The sequence below is a fragment of the Phaseolus vulgaris genome, chromosome 11 (genome assembly GCF_051622355.1).
Source record: "Phaseolus vulgaris cultivar YP4 chromosome 11, ASM5162235v1, whole genome shotgun sequence".
Taxonomy (NCBI): Eukaryota; Viridiplantae; Streptophyta; class Magnoliopsida; order Fabales; family Fabaceae; genus Phaseolus; species Phaseolus vulgaris.
This window is the reverse complement of record NC_143508.1, coordinates 2,734,161-2,756,371: the sequence shown is the minus strand read 5'-3', so window position 1 is coordinate 2,756,371 and position 22,211 is coordinate 2,734,161. Positions and strand designations below refer to the sequence as shown.

General features: G+C 32.2%; 4 protein-coding genes across 7 annotated transcripts; 3 read left to right on the top strand and 1 right to left on the bottom strand.

The window, feature by feature from the left end:
• The first annotated feature begins 69 nt into the window (after window positions 1-69).
• LOC137831236 (uncharacterized) lies at window positions 70-3,245 on the top strand. Of its 3 annotated transcripts, XM_090297429.1 has the most exons (9): window positions 70-225; window positions 323-486; window positions 950-1,959; window positions 2,038-2,267; window positions 2,344-2,511; window positions 2,593-2,697; window positions 2,772-2,847; window positions 2,917-3,012; window positions 3,099-3,245. In XM_090297429.1, exons 3-9 carry the CDS (start codon window positions 1,156-1,158, stop codon window positions 3,204-3,206), a joined length of 1,587 nt encoding a protein of 528 aa, XP_090153555.1. In that variant the 5' UTR covers window positions 70-225; window positions 323-486; window positions 950-1,155; the 3' UTR covers window positions 3,207-3,245. The 3 variants fall into 3 exon arrangements, with proteins under 3 accessions (XP_090153555.1, XP_090153556.1, XP_090153557.1); XM_090297430.1 differs by lacking the exon at window positions 950-1,959 and having other exon boundaries at window positions 73-225; XM_090297431.1 differs by lacking the exons at window positions 950-1,959; window positions 2,038-2,267 and having other exon boundaries at window positions 74-225.
• A 2,361-nt stretch (window positions 3,246-5,606) lies between these two features.
• On the bottom strand, window positions 5,607-8,761 carry LOC137823304 (uncharacterized). The gene is made up of 6 exons (XM_068628390.2): window positions 8,123-8,761; window positions 7,824-7,976; window positions 7,557-7,676; window positions 7,195-7,239; window positions 6,509-7,092; window positions 5,607-6,390 (listed from the first exon to the last, which is right to left on the bottom strand). Exons 1-6 carry the CDS (start codon window positions 8,670-8,672, stop codon window positions 5,716-5,718), a joined length of 2,127 nt encoding a protein of 708 aa, XP_068484491.2. The 5' UTR covers window positions 8,673-8,761; the 3' UTR covers window positions 5,607-5,715.
• Window positions 8,762-10,394: 1,633 nt separating this feature from the next.
• On the top strand, window positions 10,395-14,980 carry HCF136 (photosystem II stability/assembly factor, chloroplast (HCF136)). 2 transcript variants are annotated; one of them, XM_068612122.2, is made up of 9 exons: window positions 10,395-10,871; window positions 10,967-11,202; window positions 11,309-11,439; window positions 11,725-11,857; window positions 12,464-12,586; window positions 13,162-13,236; window positions 13,448-13,563; window positions 14,183-14,266; window positions 14,699-14,980. In XM_068612122.2, the coding sequence occupies exons 1-8, from the start codon at window positions 10,577-10,579 to the stop codon at window positions 14,247-14,249; spliced, it is 1,176 nt and encodes a 391-aa protein (XP_068468223.2). In that variant the 5' UTR covers window positions 10,395-10,576; the 3' UTR covers window positions 14,250-14,266; window positions 14,699-14,980. The 2 variants fall into 2 exon arrangements, with proteins under 2 accessions (XP_068468223.2, XP_090153156.1); XM_090297030.1 differs by having other exon boundaries at window positions 10,403-10,871; window positions 14,730-14,980.
• A 1,766-nt stretch (window positions 14,981-16,746) lies between these two features.
• Window positions 16,747-19,823, top strand: PPAN (PETER PAN-like protein). Its single transcript, XM_068612111.2, has 7 exons — window positions 16,747-16,860; window positions 16,959-17,162; window positions 17,545-17,775; window positions 18,243-18,335; window positions 18,421-18,608; window positions 18,785-18,978; window positions 19,495-19,823. Exons 1-7 carry the CDS (start codon window positions 16,858-16,860, stop codon window positions 19,611-19,613), a joined length of 1,032 nt encoding a protein of 343 aa, XP_068468212.1. The 5' UTR covers window positions 16,747-16,857; the 3' UTR covers window positions 19,614-19,823.
• The last annotated feature ends 2,388 nt before the right edge of the window (window positions 19,824-22,211 follow it).

The following is a 22,211-nucleotide window of genomic DNA, read 5'->3' as shown; positions in this document are numbered from 1 at the left end:
TAATAATTTACTTCATATTAATGTTTAAGGTAAAAAACCCATTTACCACACCAAATACACATGTTATGTTTTTACTGCGCTATCCGTCAAACGCGGTCTCTTTTTTAAAATTAAACGAGTATAAGACGGCGGTTGTCGGAGGAACCGCCGTCTTATATCAATAGCTTTGGTATTCGTTTTAAAACCCTAATTCGAAAGGCGTATGTCTTTTCGCTTGCTACTCTGGTACGTACGCTCTGCTTCTTCTTCTTCATCTTCTTTATTATTTTTGTTTCTCATATATGTTGCTCTTATTGGTTTCTCTCTTCCATTGGTGGTGAAGGTTTTCTTGACTACCATCACTGTTTTCTTAACTACCACCACTATTTTCTTTGCTTTCACTGGTTTCATTGCCGCCGTTAGCCGCCGCCGTTACCTCCTCTAGCCGCCGCCGTTACCTCCTCTAGCCTCCGCCGCTGCTTTCACCATGGTTCTGCTTCACGCAAGGTTGGTGATATTTTTAAGTTTTTCTTAATATTTTTTTTAATATTATTAATTTATATATTTATTATTAATTTATATTTATATTATGTTTAGGTTAGATTATAATAGAATCATTAAATTGTTAAATTATAAATAAATTTATATTATTTAGTATTTATAATTAATTTGATGATTTAATTTTTTTATTTAACATTTATTATAATTTTTATTTTTTATTAATTTATCTTTATATTATATTAGTTTTTAGGTTAGAATAGAATTAATAAATGATTAGATTGAGATAGATTTATATTATTTAATATTTATAATTAATTTAATAATTTTTAATTAGATTTTGTAATTATATTACAAATAGTTTATTGATTTTAATTGATATTTTTTATTATTTATAACTGCAATTAAATTTGTTAAATTTATATTATTTGTATATTTATAATTTTTTTATACGTGTTGATATTGAGTTTAGGGGTTTAATCTTCGACAACTGATACTTAGTATTGATTTTGAGGGTGTTCGACCTTCGACAATTGATTCGTGTTGGTATTGAGTTCAAGGGTGTTCGACACTCGGTAATTGATACATGTTGGTATTGAGTTTGAAGGTGTTCATTCCTCGATAAACGTGAGATCTCACACTCATTAGTGAACACTTGAATGACCATTGCAAAACATAATGGATCGAGATTGGATTAACTCCGTTCGCATAAGTGATGAGTACAAAAGAGGAGTAGAAGAATTTATACAATTTGCGCTATGTAACGCCAATAATAATGGTCAGGATGGAGTAAAGTTTAGGTGTCCGTGCGTTAATTGTTTGAACAAAAGGAAATTGGATGTTAACAAAATTAGGAAGCACCTTTTATGTGATGGGTTTCTACAATCTTATACAACATGGACATGGCATGGTGAATTATTAAATTTACCAAATGTTTCCGTATCTAAAAAGTATGTGAGATCCACCATGGATGATGCAGTACATAATGATCGATTGGAGGACATGATTCGTGATGTTAGAGCTGAGTCTTTTGCAAAAATGATGAATGAGATACGCCAAGAATTAATGGAGGAGATGAAAAAGAAGACTGAACGCATGCGGCTAGAGTTGCGACAAGAGTTTCTATCGCAACAACATTGTGTTGAGCCGCTTGTTAGTCCTGCTTCCATTAGTACAAAGGAAAGTTGTGCACCTCCTACATCGTCAAGGGAGGGTGTCATTGGCCAAATAAGCCAATGTGAGCTAATGATAGAGGGCGAGATCTTTCTTGAAGTGGTGGCCCTTGGAAAAGTCTATCATGAGGCCACCACCTTACATAATGTTCCCCTCTCTCCTGATGTGGTGAAGATAACAGTGGAAAAAGTACGAGTAGCTGATGCTCGTGTTCCACTACCTACAAATGAGGTAACCACTGTGGCCGATGCATTTCAAACATTCACAGCCTGGCCTAGATACCTCGTTCGAACTGTACTAGAACCCCCGGTAATAATTTCATTTTATTATATTAATTTATATTTATATATTACATCTAATTTAATACAAATATTCTTTATTTTGTAGAAACCTCGTCGGAAACGAAGTTCGAAAAATGAGGTTCCCATTGATGATCCTATTGCTTCCTTAAGAGCAGTGGCTAAAGAGATTGGTCAAGACCCTGTGGAGATTCCGTGGAATGATACTTTTTTTGAAATAGATACTAACATGCCATTATACATAAACATGTCAGATTTGTTAGAATTTGCAACTGGAGACCAGAAACTCAATATAAATATAATTCAATTTTTTATAATGTAAGTATCTTTTCCTATATTTCAATTTACTTTATGTTAAATTATTATTGATTATGCTTTAACTAATAACTTGTAGGTATTTGTCTGGAGTTTCTATTGTTGATAGGAATCGTGATGTTTATGGATTTTTGGATCCCTATTATATTAACACAATTGAAGCAAAGAAATCTAAATCCAAGTCATACATCACTAACATTCTGAGTGCAGAGGAAAAACAAATTTATCTTTGCCCTTATATTAATGAGTAAGTTCAATTATAAGTCGTCAATTATTACTATTTCATGTTTTAAATATTTACTAATTTATCTTTTCATGGATGATATAGGGGTCATTGGCAGTTACTTGTCTTATCCACGGTTCATAAGACTGCTGTGTGGTTTTGTTCCCTGCACAAAAAACCATCAACACATCTGAAGAATATAATTGATGTGTAATTACTCTATAAACTTAACTTGTATGTTACTTAAACATCTACTAACGCGTTTTTTTTTTTGTATTAATTAGTTCATGGCTTGGATATAACATACTCAAAGGTCAATCCAATTCAAATTATCAAAAACTGACATGGTTGAACCTAAAGGTTTGTAATTTTTGTCTTTCTCTTTTCATTGTTTATCAATATTAACTTCCAATTTCTATTGAATTATAGTGTAATAGACAATCAGGAGACTACGAGTGTGGCTATTACGTTATGCAATGGATGATTATCATTGTAAGAGAAAACATTAAAACAAATTGGGAGCAGGTAATAATATTTAAATTATTCTTTATAATTAATTAAAATATATGTATCTTAACACTAATTAATGTGAACCTTATTTTATAATGCAGTTCTTTATGGATGAGAGCCCACTACCTTTGCATGCCATAACATATGTGAGACATGCTTTGACCACATATTTCCTTGATTTCTATAACTCTAGAATAGTTAATCAATAGTGTAAGAATTAGAGAGATAGATAAGAATATGTTATTAGTATTTGTAATACATTTATATATATATATATATATATATATATATATATATATATATATATATATATATATATATATATATGATTATCTGAATTTATGTATCTGGCTGACTGAGTTTTAATTGAACATGTCAATTTAGAAGGAAAATAACATTAAACAGAATGAACTAAAATGGTAGTTATGGTATTAACCGTCATTTTAAGGCACCATCAGTGTTGAGCCTATGTAGGGTATAAAATTGCGGTTATTATCATAACCGTCGTTTTATACCTCATGCATGTATTGTATTTGCAAGTGATGGAAAGATGTAAAATGACGGTTATGGTAATAAATGTTGTTTATATGTGTGACATGAACACGATGGCCAAATAACTGGCGTCTATGCCCGAAGAGAATAGACTACATGTTGAAACAGAACGGTCTGGAACTGTTGTTTTAATGCTAAAATAACCATCATTTTTCATCTTTTCTGCACCAGTGGTTTGTTCCAAAGTCAAGTTACTTGAAATAATACTATTAGGTCAACTATATTACGTGAGGTAGTGACTTTTTCGACATCATATCCATTGAAATAATATCAAATTATTGTTTGTTCTGATGTTCAAATTTTATCTTTGAAAAGAACCTTAAAGAATTAATGGAAGAAATGTATATTTAAATTCGACTCTTAAACATATCTCCTTTTTTTATATTTAAATTCGTCATCATTTAGGCGGGATAGATCAACTTTTTGAACTATATTAACTTGGTCTACCTAATCTATCAACCTAACAAACCAAAAACTTTTAAAGAGAAATTTGATGTTTTATGAATTAAAATTGGTGATGATAAATGTTTTATATAAATTTTTTTTACATTAAATTCTTTATACATCATTTAATTCATTGAAGTATTATTGATATTTATTTTATTTTGTTAGATATTAAACCTTCTTTATCAAAATATTAAAATTTGATTAAATTTTAATACTCTTCATTGCAATTTTATTGTGAAAAAATGATATCAATAACTATAACACAAGTAAATAAATTAAAAAAATAAATAATTTTGTTGGTGCCAACTAAAAGCAAGTGAGGCTATCCCACTTTACCACCCATACTTCCTTCTCCTTTTACAACTTAAAAATCATCTTACTTTTTAGTTTATTTTTTCTTCCTAAACTAAGAAAAAATTTAAAATGTCATCATGCAATTATATTTCTTTAGTCATTATACCTAATACGTGAAATATTAATTTCTTAAATGCTATTAGGTTTTTAATAATAATTTCTCCTAATCCATTGAGATTCCTTTAATAGAAATTTGTATACTTTACATCTTAAATTTCCCTATTATATATAAAAAAGAACTCTGCTAATAATTAATATAATTTCTCCATAATTTTTTATAATAAATTGGTTAACATACAAAATAATTAATACCACAAACACTGTAGAAACTATTATTTTTATGTATGACTTTGTAAATAATGAAGCGTGGTATGCACGATGTACCATTTGGTTTTCAAAGTCAGACTTAATTTGCACAACTAATAAACACAACTTAAAAAAAAAAATCCAATAAATATTAGTAAATAGATTTATATTTAACTCAAATGGATAAAATTGGTTTGTAAAGTGAATTTAAGTTATATATATATATATATATATATATATATTATATTATGATATTAATTGGATATAGAAGAATTTTGGTCAACTTTATTTTAAGTTATTTAAAGATAATTTAAGATGAGATTTTTTTTTTCTTTTGTATTGTGACGTTCCATGTTATAGCAATGCTGAGAATAAAATTACACAGTTGACATGAAAGGTTGATGTCACATATAATTAAAGATAATATATATATATAGAATTTTAGAAATAAATTAATAAAATGTTTGAAATTGTGAAAATAAAATAGAAAATATTGAAAAAAAAAGTATAAGCTTACCCAGATGCATGGATGATACAAGAGGAAGAGTGTAATGATGTAATGATATGAAAAAAATATTAAAATAATAGTATTGTATTAAAATTTTGGGTTATAGAAATATGTAACACCGATACGGATACGAACACTGATACGATACGGATATGGACACGAAGATACATATAATCTCTAAAATGTAGGACATGGGAGACACATATCTATATATTATATAATTTTAAATTATATAAATTGAAAATAAATATTTATGTGCAAAAATATGTTTCAAATTCTTTTAAAAGCATGAAGATATAGACTAGTTCAAAAGAATTTGTTCTTTATTTTTATAATCAAAATAAAAATTTATACAATAAATTTAAATTTTTAATTGTATTTATACCTTTTTGAAATGGTGTGTTTTGCCAGAAATTTTTAAAAATCTAACGAATATTTTTTAAATTAAACATCGGAATACATACCCCATTAGAAGTGTTAGCCTCATAGGTTATACATGTATTATTACCTTATTTTTATATCATTTTCAAAGTTTAAGATAGTGACATGAACTACTCAGTGATAATGTTATAGTTTCTTGTCCGAGCCCTTTTCCTGGAATATTTGACAAACGTAGTTGGCACTGCTTCTCTAAGCGTCTTCAACAGGCGCTTAGCGAGACGCTTAAGCATCTTGTAAAGCGGAAATTGCATTCGCCAAAAAATGGCCACAGGAAAGAACACGCCGCAGCAAAACAAAACGGAAGCCCATTTCTGGTGATTCTCCAACTGAATGGTGAGCAAAACGGTTGCACTGAACGTCAGCATGGTGCACACCAGCGAGAAGAAGAGAGAGGCAAACCCTAAGCTCAGTTTCTGCGGCAGAGACCTTCGGAAATCCCACAGCTCAAAAGGGGATGTTAGGATTGAGAGAAACATCACCACCGATGCCAGCGAGCTCACCAGTGCCACAACATCCGTCACAGTGAAGAAGAGAAACACGCGAGAACCGAGAAACACAGGCGTGCCGTTGTTCTGATTTGTGCCGCCCGGGATGGTGTAGGCCGCCGCAAAGACCACCGTGGCAACAAGGACAGACACGGTTGAGCATGACTGCGCCGTTTCCTTAATCCACCCTTTTGCTTCTTTGTGCATCTCCCGGTGCTCCATTTCCAAAACATCTTCAGCTGTTAGCCCGTCTTTGTCACAGTGCATCAGGTAGTATGCTGGAACAATCTCCTTCACTCGCTGCATGCTCATCATATACACAACAAATTGAACTAGTAATTACTTGAGTATTTCATTGCATGCATTAAAGGATCAAGGGAAAAGTTCTGAACACCAAAGTGATTGATATGGAGCTTACTTCGTACCAGCGCAACTCGTCTTGGAGTTGGAACGCAACACCAGGTAGGTGCTGTTCTACGTAAAACTCCATTCTCGAAATTTGGTGCAAGAGAGTACGACCTTCTGCAGTAATCCGGAATGTCAGTGATTTGAATGCCGAATGTTTCTTTAACAAGTTAAAGATCTTGAGCTGCCGGTGCTTCACGGCCATGTGCAGAACGTTGTGTTCATCCTGGCTAACGTGACAAATGGCCTCGGGAAACTTGTCAATGATTTTCCCAACGATTTCCACGATTCCTGACCCAGCTGCCATGAGAAGTGGCGTGTAGTTCTTGGAATGGGGAATGCTTGTTGAGGTGGTTATGGCTCTGTAACTTCTAGAACGCGACATTTCACTATTGGTCTTGTGCATCTCCTTCATGTGGTGAATGTGTTTGATCCTGTCGGATTTGGAGGAAAGAACTGGCAATACAATCAAGGGTTGAAAGTTTTCGTGAAACGAATTCTGCCATGAAAAGTCTCTCTGCACTAACATCTCAGACAGATGCTCTGCTAGCTTATGCTGCTTCTTTAGTTTCCATATACGTCCAATCCCATCGAACTCTGCACATTCATCATCATTGCATAAAACTGATCAAACACAAACCAACTATAAGACACAAACATAACATCTGTTAGTAATTAAAGCTAGCTGTAACTTGTAACCTTTTGCCAGAGTTCTCCAAATAGCATGGTTGATCCTTGAAAGAACTGCAAATTTGTGAATTTTGTTACTTGAGCAGTGACTTACACTTGTGATTTGTATTTTCCATTAGGAATTTCATTTTTCTTAATTCTTGTGTGTGTAATGAGGTGATTATGCCTACACATTAACAAAGGAAAATGTTACTAGGTTGAAAAGTTACCCGTTTATAAACTATAATTTGACTAAGAGGTGTAATCTGGTACAGAATTTTCAATATATCAATGTTTATTAAGAGACTATTTTTCACATATTGTAATTTAAGATAGAGTTTTCAACATATCAACACTCATTAACAACAAAATATATTCATAACTAGGAGTACCTGAACTAGGAAACTTGGCCTTATCTTGTTGGCCACTTTCTATATCGCTCCTCTGATGTCTGAAGTCAGCACTGGCATTTTCACCATCATCATGGCTTCCATATCCTTCCTCAGGAAGCACTGTCAGCCAAATTTCAATCGATGAGCACCAGTGGATGTTGTGTATATATACCAATTATGTTCAAAGGGGAAGTGTGACTTTTGAAAAAAATGATTGAAAAAATGGGGATTTGGAAAAATGGAATACTGAGACAGAGAGATATGTACAGTAATATATAAGAGTCTTCAATGTTCCCATGGAAGGTGTTTGACTCCGAAATACAAGTGGCATATTGGATAGAAGTTGAAGACATGTCATTCCATTCATATCCTTGTGTTGAGCTAGCTTCTCATCCATATTCAACAACCAAATACTCACATCTACAGAAAGAGACAAGCAACAACACCCTAGTCACTGTCTTCATATATACTATTCTTGAAAAAAAATTCCTTAGCTTTTCTGAATTCTACACTTCCCTTTACATATTAAAAGGATGTATAGAGTACAAAGTGAGGGAAGCACGTACCAAAAAACTGTCCAAGAATGCTTGCATGAAGAATGGAATGTTTGTCATATCTAACAAAAAGCCTTCTGATGTCACCATGAGCATGTTTGGCCATATACTTGAGCATCTTAAGCCTGCCAAGCTTGGCAGCCCTAAAGAGAGGGGTTTCACCTGAGTCATTTACGATCTCCACCAAAGGAACCCTTTTCTTTTCTTCTGGTATACCTTCTGGTGCTGCCTCATTCTCAAACTCCAACACAACACCAGCCATATCCACCCTAGTACAGAACACGATCTCATGCAGAAGAGTGTTATTCACACAATTCCCCTTCCTCAATGCATACCACCTCTCTTCCTCACTCAGCATTTCCAACAACTCACGAAGAAGCCCTGGATTGTTGGAACGTGTTGCAATGTGAATGGCAGTGTTCCCAAACAAGTCAAAAGCCCCCACCAAACTCTTCTTGTCTCCCTCCAAGATTTTCTTGAACATTCTCCAGTTTCCACCCCTTGCAGCTCTTTGAGCTCTTACCGTTGTCTCATCAAACATTGACACTTCTCCCTCTACCATTTCTTTCTCTTTCTGATTATTGCAGCACTGCTCATGCACACTCTAGCTAGATTGTTGAATGTGTGTGCATTTTGATTTAGTTTTGCATTGGTGTGAGTGACTAAAGGGTTTATCATTATTTGTATATGCTCTGATTCTTGATTAGTTCCACAAGGAAAGTTTCCTGCACTCTTTCTCTCTTTTGTATACATATTATTCTAAAGTGCTGTCACCATTCTTTGCTTACATGAACAAAAGATATATATAATCAGTAAAAAAATTTATTCTGTTTATATCAGTTTCACTTTTTCATCTTCTCTTATACATGAATGCAGAAAGTTGAAGAAAGAGATTAAATTTGTTTCAGATATGAAAAGATGCTTGTTTGATTGAAACATTATGATAATAATTAATCCTTCATTATACTTTTATATTACTTTGATGTCTTCATGTATCAGGAATTATGAAGACATTATGACAGTATTAAACTTTCCGAATGTCTGGAATCTATTTTTTTTCTTTTGCAGAAGCCCTCTAAGGAGTGCATGTTTGTGATTGAGAATCAATGTCTTTCTGCTTTAAATAATCCCTGCTGTGTTTTAAAATTAGGGGAAATATTGTGCCTTCGTTAGGTTAAACTCAATATCTTAAAATGTACTCTTTGACTCATTCTGTTAGTCAAATATAAATTATTAATTACGAGTTAATGTGGATGAGTTATTTGAATTTGAATTATATATATTGAATCTCAAACTTTTTTTTTGTTTGAAAAAAATAATAATTTAGTTTTAAATAAAAGAAATAAATATATTAGATCTTTAGTAGAAAAAGTCGTATGTTATTTTAATAATGAAGTATAATTTTATGTAGTTTATTACTATATTTTAATAAAAAAATAAAATTAAAATATTTAATATATGTTTTGAATTTCAACTGAACTGATTTCAACAAATCTTAGTTGAGATAAGTTTAAAAATTAAGTTCAAATATATAAGATATAACTAGTTGAAGATGAAGAGTATGTTCAAAGAGTGATATTTAATAATTAGTTTGGGAGAAATTAATATTCAAAGTCTTTAAGATGATTTATAGTTATTAATTTAGAGAAGATCGACCTCTTAAGATCACTTTTTAGTTATCCGTTTTAGGAAATTAATCCCTAAAGTCTTATTTCAATTGAAGAGTGATTTCTAATCATGATTTTGAGGAGATCGACTCTTTAAATTTTTTATCGTTCGAAAAGTGATATCTTGTTATTGATTAGTGTATCTCAAGTTTCATTCATTCATTACATTTTAAGAGATTCAACACAATTTTTGAAAAATATTCACAAATTTTTTTCTTTTTAAGAAAGAAAGCTTAATAACAAACATGATTAAATTTTTTGCAACTTATTTAAAGAGAAAAAAAAAATTAACTCAACCCATTATACATCATCAACCCATTATGCATCACCACCATAACCCAAAAAAACCTTTCAACAACAAAAGTTCAACCATTTTTTTTTCTCAGTGTCCATTTTTGTTTACCATAAACTTATTTATTTAATCTAATTCATTTTGTCAAAGTTTATCTGCATCAGAGTCAAAGTTTCATCATTTTGTCAAGATAGTTTGTATTTGTGTTTATTTTTGTTATTAATTAAAATTAAATTTACATATATATAAATTGTACAGTAAAAAATTGATTACATTAAAAATAACACAAGTGATTTTGGATTTATTCTCTCGTAGTAGCTACGATGGGGACTCAACCACGTTTGTGTTGTGGATGTGGTGGCTGGAATAAATATAAAAAAAGAAAAAGAAAAGAAAAAGAAGGTTTGGAATGGAAGTTGGAGGCATATGATCCACTGAATGAAGGTGAAGTAGCTGAAATGAGCCGTTAGGATAAGGCAGAGAGAGAAACACACAGAAAACAGAACAATGGCCACTCTGCAATTCACCTTCACCGATTCAACCTCCTTGTTCAGGCCTTCTCTACCTTCTTCCAGAACCTTCCCTCGGAATCGAAGCCTCATTGTCAAAGCCTCTTCTTCCGACGACATTTCCCGGAGCAGGAGACGCTTCCTCGCCGAGACCGCCGCAATCTCGGTTTCGCTTCCTCACTTGGCGGCCAGGGCCGAAGACACGCTTTCAGAGTGGGAGAGAGTGTACCTCCCTATCGACCCCGGCGTCGTGCTTCTCGACATCTCTTTTGTCCCCGACGACCCCAACCACGGTATCGTAAATTCGTAATATGCTCTCGTTTCGCCTTGGATGCTGTTGTTTTGGTTTGAATTGGAGTTAAATGAATGAACGGTGTTCTCATTGTAGGATTTCTTCTCGGGACGAGGCAAACAATTCTGGAGACGAAGGACGGAGGAAACACTTGGGCTCCACGTTCGATTCCCTCTGCCGAGGACGAAGATTTCAACTATCGCTTTAATTCCATCAGTTTCAAGGGGAGGGAAGGGTGGATAGTTGGAAAGCCTGCGATTCTGTTGTACACTGCTGATGCTGGAGATAGCTGGGAGAGGATACCTCTCAGTGCTGAACTTCCAGGGGATATGGTTGGTTAATGGTTATGCTTTGCTATTCATTCTGATAATGATATTTGTGTTTATTTCTATATTGTGAAAATTGTACTGAAATGTGATGTGATGTGATGTATTTCAGGTGTACATAAAGGCGACTGGTGAGAAGAGTGCAGAGATGGTGACTGACGAAGGTGCTATATATGTTACTGCTAACAGGGGTTACAACTGGAGAGCTGCTGTTCAGGAAACCGTGTCAGCTACTCTTAACAGGTGAGTTTCCAATAATGCAGAAGTGTCTATGTATGCATGGAACTGTCATGGATATGGTGTGGTGTAGTAATGCTATTCTTTCAAATTAGTATGATTGAAGTGTTAATAAAATTGAAATGTTCGAGGTTTGCTATAGGATGAGTGTTGATGGGGTTATTTGTTGAAGTTTGACTTCTTTAGCTATGTGCTTCAAAAACTCATTCATTGGGTTATCTTTTGTATTATGTGTTGAACATTTTCAGTTTCATACGTCAAGGCATTTATCTATCTGTGTTGCTTCTTCAGAACAGTTTCTAGTGGTATTAGTGGTGCAAGCTATTACACCGGGACTTTCAACACTGTCAATCGCTCTCCAGAGGGAAAGTATGTTGCAGTCTCAAGTCGCGGCAACTTCTACTTAACCTGGGAGCCTGGTCAGGTTAGGATTTTACTTCAGGATGACATTTTTTTTGCCTCTGTTGTGCCTGGTACTTGTGCTTTCCCTTTCCTAGAATTTCAATTATGAGAAAATGTTCGCCTGAAATGAAATTATCAATATGGAAATTCTAAAGCAGCAGCCATAAGCTGGTCAGGTTGAATAGATTACATACAGTTGCTGAAGTAATGAAAATATTTTCTGTGATGCTGGGTCTTCTTTTGTGTAAGGCCCAAAAAGTAAGCTAAAAGTGATGTACAAAACTTTCCTATTGGATTTGTCCTAGAATTTCTTGTTTTATGTATTCTTTATTTGTTTTCATCCAGTTGATTCCCTGTATAGAATATACTTCCGAGGAAAAAAAATTATTTAACAACAGACAAAATCAGAGGATTTTCTTTTTCTTTTTCACCAGCTTTTTTACTGTAAAAAAATTTCTTCCTTTCTGAATGCTTAATGATTCTAAAGTCTATGGTGATCCATTAGACCTTCCTTAGGATATACATCTCGGATAGTGGCTTATATTTAACCATGAGATATCACATTGACTGGTCATTTGTCTTCTGCATAGTGTTTGGTAATAACTGTTTTATTTTATTTTATTTTCAGCCATACTGGCAGCCACATAATAGAGCAGTTGCCAGAAGAATACAGAACATGGGATGGAGAGCTGACGGTGGTCTGTGGCTTCTTGTTCGTGGAGGTGGTCTTTATCTCAGCAAGGGCACAGGGGTAAGTAATTCTGAGAATGTCATTGTGAATAATCTTTTAAATATTTTCGCAAGTCTTAAATTAGTTTTGAATTTTGATACCCTTCCTCATTGGGACATTTCCATCTATATGTTATACATTCATAGGCTTTACTCTCTCTTTCATTTGTTAACAAGGACACTTCTGTCTTTTATCAAACATCTTTCTTGCATTCACTTTCCTTGTGTTGTTGTCGCATAACACTAAGTGCATGTTTGGAAATGGATTGATTTTAGAAAATAATTATTGACAGGCACGTAATAAATTTATCATATTTATCTGTGTTCCCAATTCAACTAGCCCAAAATGTTTGAGTCGCATCTTGTTAAACTAGGGAGAAGTTGAAGAGGGTTATAAGAATGAAAGCCCTTTCTAAGAAAGCGCTCAAGTGCTTGAAGCTTTTTTGTTTCTGTTGTTATTGTACTAACAGGATAGATATCTAAAGTGGTGAATTAAAATCTGTTGATAAAAGATATTTGGCTCTGTCACACATTTTGCTTGCTGTAGGTCTGCTTCATTTCTTTTCAAATATGAACAGATGTATATTATTGTTGCAGTTAACTGAAGAATTTGAGGAGGTTCCTGTTCAAAGCAGGGGTTTTGGCATTCTTGATGTTGGATATCGTTCAACGGTAAAGTATTCCTTCATTCAAAGAATTGCTTTATTAAGTAAGCAATTCTTGCGTGTAAAAGTCTAGCCACAGTTCCAAAAGAAAAATGAAACATTTGAAATATGACTATTGCCTCTACAGTTCTTGCAATATTTTTTTTTTTAATTTTTAAACCAGACAGCAATGCGGAAGCCATTCTTTTGTATATATAATTTGCTAAATATGTATACAGGAGGAGGCTTGGGCAGCAGGGGGAAGTGGTATTCTTTTGAGAACTACTAATGGTGGCAAGTCATGGATCCGCGACAAAGCTGCTGACAACATTGCTGCAAATTTATACTCAGTCAAGTCAGTCTGACTACTACTAAGCCTCGCTTTTATAATTATAGCTATTTATCTGTCTACCCTTGAAAAACTAAAATTTACTTGGACAAGTTCCCTGCCCAACCACATCAGGCTCCACATGTTGCTTTTTTTAATATTTATATTTGAGTAAATTACACTCATTTCCCCTATCTTTTTTCAGATCTTGCCCCACACCCTTCATTGTTTGGAGACTTGTAGAAAACTCCTTAATCGTTTTAAGAACATTACACTAACACCCCTTATAAATGACATGACACTAATTTCTCCTAATTGTTTGAAAAATGCTATGTGTAACCCTTATAAAGGTGGTTGTTGTAAACCTAAAGAAAACAAATATATTATGTGCAATCTGAAAAAATATTAGGGGATCCTAATATAATTTACTCTTTGTATTTTTTTTTTGTCTTTATGATACTTCTCAATTTTATGATGGATACAGTTGAGTGGAAGTACACTATTATCTTTTATGTTTTAAAAAGAACGGGATGACAAATTTTCCAGGAAAGAGTATACAGGAGTTTTGAAAATTGGTTTATGCTATTTTGAAGGTTATAAAACTTCTGTAAGTAAAATGTTCTTGTATATGGTCTACTTGCTGCAGGTTTATTGACGACAAGAAGGGATTTGTATTGGGGAATGATGGAGTCTTGCTTCGCTACCTTGGATAGAGTTATAATTCAACATGGTAAGTAGTCTTTTACTCCTGATTCTGGATGGACATTAGCATCATATCTTTGAATATCACTTGTAGTTTTTAGAAGCAGAAAATGTCAGCAGAAAGAACTCCTTCCTGTCTTTCTGCTTTACAATAAGACAGAAGTTGTAGAAGAAAAGAAAAAAATTGTGGGGAGAAAAATAATGACTATTAACTAGACAAGACAATTTATGAAGTAAATCTGAAACTACCTTCAACAGTCAGGAACTTATTATCTAAATGCTAGTTATATGATTTTCATTTGATCCTCCTTGGCTACATTAATTTTGTGGTTAACAAACGCATGCTAGGCTACCAGGACCTCAAGCATAGGATCATGATTCCTCTTTTATAATTCAGAACATTCATTTTAATGTTGGTCTGAATGGTTTGACTTCATGATTGAAATAAGTAATTTTGTAGGTTTGTTGCCTCGATTACAATTTTGTAGCAGATTACATATCCATGCTTAACATTCGTTACTGTGGAGAAAGCTATGGGATCAAACCAACTCCTTGCTGTTGTGCTAAAGAATTGTGAGGAAGTATAGGAACAAACTTTACTACTGTAAAGAGAGCTATATTATGTCAATGTAAAATTGTAATTGCCACGTTATTATTAAAATTCAATTTTGTAATGCATATGCTGTACTGCAAAACTAAAGTATTGCATAAGCACTTCTTCTATATAAGAGTTTATCACACGATAGATTATATCATTGGCTGTTATTTCAATAAGCATATTTGCATTCAGATCCATACTCTGATAACCAACAAATTTATCAAACAAGATTAAATTCTTTTGAAATTGGTAGTTTTTTATAAAATTATCCTTACTTAGTTAGCCCTTGTTGTTTAAGAAGCTACAAGTTTGTTTAGGAAACACGACTTTACATTGAAAAAAAAAATCTCCTCCCACCTTCATACCTTCTTCAGTACATCCATGTTCTTTATTTAATTTTAATAATTTAAAGCACAAATTAAAATTAACAAAATGTCTAATCTACGTTAACTTCCTTTTAATAAAAATATATAAATAAAAAAAATTAAAAACTCAATATATTTCAAATAAAATTTCTTGTAAAAAAATGAAGTTAGTAAAATATTATCTTTAAATTGTTTTTTTTTATTTTAAAAAATTATTTAATGTGATTTATTTTAAATTTAAAAAAAAAAACTAAACAACAATATTAAGTTATTTGAACTGTCATAAAACTATAAACTAACAATGATTAAATTATTTATCTTCTAATAATAAAAAAACCGAATCAAATAAAACAAAGATATTTAGAATATATGTTTTACTTTTATTATTAGTTTGAGAAAAGTATTTTTTTTCAAAGTTTTTAGTCATTCCTCCTTCCTGAGTAAAAAAAAACAACTGTTTTTTATATTTCACAAAAACTATAATTTTAATTTAAATATCAAAATCTTATTATAAAATAAAAAATTTAAATAATTTTTAATTAAGACATTAAAAACATAATTATATACAATAAAATAGACCAACCTCTTATAAAATCTACCTTATTTATAGTCATCAATATCTCATTAATTGGTTTTCATTTTAATTTATTTCATATAAAAAATTCTCACAATCTATTAGTCATGTTTAAAAGGGTTAAATTAATTTGTGTCCCTAAAATATTCTAGAAATATGAATTATTCTTTTTCAATTGTGTATTTAAATTTATATTTTTTTAATTGAATCGTAGGTTAATTGTGTAAGTTTACTATAAGGATAGTGTAGAGTGAAGTCTGGAGAATATTGTGAGAAATCTTCAGATTAAATGTGAGAATGTTAACTTCAAAAAATACAAGAGTATTCAATATAATACTTAGATTTAGTGACAATAGTGAATTTAATTGGATGTTTGTAACTAGTTTTCCTAGACAGAAATGAGATACAAAAGCCAGTTAAAAAATATAAATCCAATTAGAAAAGCAACAAAAGATGTTGAAAAATGATCAAAACAAATGATCAAAATAAAAATTAAAAAATATGATTGATAGTAGCCTTAAATCTCACAAAACATAAATGGTCCTCAATTTTTTAAATAGATAACAATTTTATTTAAGAAATAATTTAAGTTTCAGTCTTTAATATATGATTTTTTTTATTGTCTAATAATTTCTTTAGACTAATATTTTAGTCAATTATGTTATTTGTATCAATTTTACTATTCACTTATTATTACATATTTCTTTGTTAACTGTTTTAATAATACACGTGATTTTACAATGAAAATATATAGCATATCAAATGACAAAAGAATACTTCAGTTGATAGAATGGAAGTATTTTAGATATAAATTAAGAAGAAAGTAACAAATACAATATAAATACATTTTTTGAAATTTAAATTTAAATTTTTTAATTTGTTAAACACATAATTTGAAAAATAATTTATTAAATACTAAAAAAATAAAAATTTAAATTAAGAACCTAAAACTTCTACAAACAATTTTTTTTAGGATAAATTTCACCCTCTGTCACTGTTCCGCCATTTAGTTATACTCTAAAACCTTTGTGCAGTGCTTCTCCTTCAGGCCTAAACCCTTTCGGCGGCGGAAACCTTAAACAATGGTAATGTCTCTGTCTCTCTTTTTCTGCGTTCTTTTTTCTCATTTTGAATATCGTTTCCGTTTTCGTAACTCGCCGTATCTTCTTCTTGAATGAAACAGAGGAAGAACAAACCTGGGTTCAGAAAACCCTTTGTGATGAAAAAGCTGAAGCAACCGCAAGAGCAACCCACCGTGGATCCTGTTACGGGAAAGAAAATCCCTAAAAGTTTCGTCTTTTCACGAGGGAAGATACCGGCCAACCTCAAACAGCTTCAGATGGACCTCAGAAAGTTGATGCTCCCATATACTGCTCTCAGCCTTAGGGTTAATTCAATATCCCCTTCTTCTTCTTTACTTTCGATGTTCATCTTTGGATTAACTTTGTAGAGATTGCTGTGATCTTTTTTGGGCTGAATTCAAAATTGCTTCTTAATCTGTGTTCCTGAAAATATATAGTAAAATTTATAATTTGTGAATGAGAAAAACAAGTTTTCCTGTGATTAAATCCCCAGACCTGGGGATTATCTTGCATAGGGTTAATTCCACATAAGAAGTAGTGTTGAGTTGGAGTCAATTTAAATATTTGAAAGGATAATCTTGTCTTTCATAGTGGTCTTACACGGTTTGAACGAAATTGTTTTGTGTGAAGTATGTATCATTGTGTGTCTTAATGTTGATTATATATTTTTATGTCTTCTATTTGCAGGAGAAGAAACGGAATAATTTGAGAGACTTTCTGAATGTTGCTGGACCCTTGGGTGTCACACATTTCTTCATATTGTCAAAAACTGCAACTTCTCCTTACTTGAGGGTTGCAACAACCCCTCAAGGGCCTACTCTTACGTTTAAGATACATGATTACTCGTTGGCTGCTGACATTGCTCGATCTCAATTGCATCCTAGATGCCCTAAGGATCTTTTCAAAAATTCTGCTTTGGTAAAGTATTCTTTGTACTCACTGCAACTGAAGTGTTGCAGAATCTTAAAAGTTAGGCATAAATGATGACTTTTTGTGATATTATTTGTTCTTCAAGCCATTCACCCTGTTATTATCACCAGATTAGTGTATGCAAGTGAATGTGATATGAAGAGATGATTTATTATGTTTTAATTTTAATCCTTATGAAGTACTATTCCTAAACCCTAAACCCTGTCAACACAAGACCTCTTAGTTTGTATGTGCGTTGATGATAATAGTTCTTGCACTGGACATTAACTTGTTTAATGTCTTGTTTATGTTCGTTCGCATGTTCTTATCAGTTTCATGTGCGGCTTAGCTACTAATGGTAGACTAGTAGTATTTGAGGAGGGAAGGGTTGAAACTTTGATTTAAAATATGTAATAGTTTAAGTTGTATACCTTCGTTGTTTGTTTAACATTTATGTCTCTGCGTTTTCTTGCCAGATTGTGCTTTCTGGATTTGTGAGTGGAGAGTTACCTCTACGGCTTACAACTAACATGTTTCAGAATATTTTTCCAACAATTGATGTCAAAACAGTGAGTTTATAGGCACATATACACATCCATGACTTACTTGACACCCAAGTCCTTCATCTCTTAATACCACTGTTTGTTATTTCAGATTAAGCTCTCCACATGCCAAAGAATCGTGTTGCTTAATTATAACAAAGACACTAAGCTCATTGATTTTCGGCATTATTCCATAAGATTACAACCTATAGGTGTTTCCCGCAGATTAAGAAAACTTGTACAGAGCCATCAGGTTCCTGATCTAAGGAATCTTCAAGATGTTAGTGATTTTGTCACAAAGTAAGATGCTTGCTTAATTAATCAAGTTTTCATTTTTTTTACTTTTTTTATTTTTATTTTTAATGATGATCTGGAAGAAAGCTTAAGTGATCCTTTTGCCTTTGCATTCTGTTATCTATACAAAATAATTAACCATGATGTTTCCTCTTCTTATTGTTTAACTTGTGATTTGTAAGGGCTGGTTATGGATCAGAAAGTGAAGCTGATGAAGAAGCAGCAACAGTTACTTTGTCTAGTGATATTGGTAGAGTTAATCGCGCTTCTACAAAAAGTGCTGTCAAATTGCAAGAGGTTGGACCCAGGATGACTCTTCAACTAGTTAAAATTGAGAAGGGACTGTGTTCGGGTGAAGTTCTCTTCAGTGAATATGGTACCTCATCCTACACTCCAACCTCAATCAATTATATTAGCTGTCTAATATTCACAAAAAGCGTGGATGTGAATAGCAGTTCATTTGAGCTAGTTCATATCTTGAATTGAAAGTACCAAATTCAGAAGTACTTTTTTATTTGACATATTCTCTTGATGCTGATAGATGACATTGTCATTCTTGTTAGCTTTCTGGTATAGTAGAAATGGTGATCCTTCTGAAATCAATTGCATATATGCTGTAGAGAAGTCTTTGCTTCCTGAGCAACTCATAATTTAATTTTTTTTTGCTTTTCCTCTTCTACCTTGATCATTGCTTACCCCTTGGTCATTTTTTTTCTAATTTTTTCTTTTCCTCTTCTACCTTGATCATTGCTTACCCCTTAGTCATTTTTCTTCTAATTTAAAAGTCTTCAATTGCCTTCATCTGTTGTCAACGAACTTGTTTTTTGCACATGCTTCCCACATAAACCCTTTTCGGTCCGTACTAACTACTGTTCTTACACTTCCCTATTAGGAAAAACTGGAGGCAAAGAAGAAGGTGATGATGAGATGCAGGGTGAAGAAGATGCAGAAGGCGACAAAGAAGAGGAAAGTGAAGATGAAGATGAAGACGAAGATGAAGAACTTGATTAGTCTCGTAGTAGTTTTCCATGATCGTGTAATATTAATTTGTGTAGTAGATTTTTAACATTTCAAAACTGATAGTTCCACCGGAAATTTTTCTTATCAAGTATTCTGGTGGTTGTGGCATACAATTCATGTGTTTCTGGCAAAATCCATAAATTTTGAGTGATCAAACAATGTTCTTTTTTACTATCAAATGTATTTATAACTATACATTCACCACCGCTTCCTTTGATTTTGATTTTTTGCTTTTAAAATGTGTTTATATTGCTCATTCCAATTTTAAGATATTTTGGACGAAAATATGTGTGGGTGTAAAGCCCTTAGATAACGCGCCCTTAGATAACGCTTAAAAACATATTCTTTTGCTTCTGCAATTTTTACATATTCGGAAGTTAAGTCACACGGAAACACGAAGCAGATCCAAACACGCCTACGTATGATTATTCTCTTATGTTTTATTTTGGAAGCACTTTTAATTGAAAGAAATAACATAAAATTTGTAACGTAACTAATGCACAATTTAAAAATAAAAGTTCATTTTCTGAAGAAACTATGTAAGAGTTTCTATTAATCAATATGTATGTATATATGAGGTCATTTTATTAGTTCTATGAAGGTATACTAATATAGATTCCAAAAGTATACTAATATTAGTGACGAATCACATGTATCACTGATTATTTTCTTTTTAGAACAAAAATTAAATAACTCTAAAAACACATTAGTCATGTATAAAAACACAAAATAATTGCATTAGCCTTTAAGAATAATACTGTGAAGGTAAAATTTGTACCTCTTTTAAAACATTTACTTTTTGACAGAAACTACTCTCAAACATAAGATTATTTCGTTTAATTTGATTCGAAAAAATAAAAATCTATGTACTTTAAGCCCAGTATAGCTGAGGCAAAAAAGCTAAAACTTGTATTAATGTTTAACCATAAAAGAAAAGTGTAATTCTTAACAAAAAAAATGACCAATCCCAAAATAAATATCAAATAAATCAAGGATGCTCCCACATATATCTTGCACTGAAACATGGATTTTCAATTAATGGAAATTGTTGTTTGAGAGTAATAGTTCATTTTGGTGTTGATCATTTGGGTAAGATATTAAAAATAAGAGGGTTATTGAAGAAGGATATCAAGAACTTGATTAGGCACACAGTGGTATCACACATGGTGTATTGGTGAAGTTGTGTAGAAATGAAAAAGTGGCCCTGAAAAAAAAATTCTTATGAAATGGATGTACTATACAATTAAATTGCTTTTGTTAAAAAAATATAATTTGAGAGTAAAAAATGCTGTTAAGAAGATATTCCTATAGCCACTGAATGTTAAGCAATGAAGAAGGTGGTGTAAAGCTTCAAAAGCCTTAAATAGAGAAGATTGTTTTTTATTGGTAGGATGAATATCAGCAGCTATACATAAAATACAAACCACCAAGACCTCCTTTTCATATTGAGAAATGCCAAAAACGCATTTGCAAAATGTCTATTTTTAAGTGTTTTTTTTATCGCAATCTAACTGGTACGTATTTATAGTTCTAAAAATTAATAATTCATTTTTAGCGATATTTATAAAAACAAGAAAATTAGTCAATGCTCGAGTAATCTTGATCGCAAAAGGGTGAAAGAAATCCTCGTTTTTTTTCTGTGATGAAACAACCTTCGATCAATAGTTAACATTGTTTAGTTCTTCACCAATTCGCATGCTTAACATTGTTTAGTTCTTCACCAATTCGCATGCATACCCTTTTGATTTGACGCAGTTGTAATGGGTTTCGATGTTTGATTGTAATGTCTAAGTGGAAAGAGCACAACAATCGAAAATCAGAATCAGTTTATCGACCTTGGTTGGATTGCCAGAGGACTTAAGTTTTGAGTATTTGGAAGAGAATCGCAATGCAGATCGAAACACGCCCTGCGTATGAATACGATGAAAATCTACCGAATAGCGAAATGATGATGATGACATCTTTTGCATCAACATCTCCTCCAACACTTGGCTACATTGCTGTTTCCAAATTGGACACTCTAGCTGGCATTGCAATCAAGTATGGTGTTGAGGTATTCTTTCTTATATTTCTAATGATTTTGGAATTTCATATATTTCTAATGATTTTGGATGCAAAAAACTTATTGTACAAGTAAAATGAATTGAGATGCATATTTAATGATATGAAACGGTTTGAAGTTATTGTTATGGAAAAGATATCTTTAGCACCCAAGTCAAACACATACACTTTGACAACCCATTATAATAATATTTTAAATTAAAAAAATACCAAATCATTATAAAATATAATAATATTTTTAATTAAAAAATAAATTAAATATTAGTTGATTATGGTGTGAAGTGTATGTTTTGTGGTGTATGTATAAATTTCTCTGGTAAGTTGTTGATGAAGTTTTGTGGTTTGGAAAATTGTAGGTTGCGGACATAAGAAAGGTGAATGACTGATATGCAGATGTTTGCTCTGAATACCCTTCACATTCCACTAAATGGAAAGCACCCTCCACCCAATTCTTCAGAGTAAGTTTATTTATTGAATTGACAAATATCAGGAAATACCACAACTTAATCTAAACCTTTTAAGTTAGTA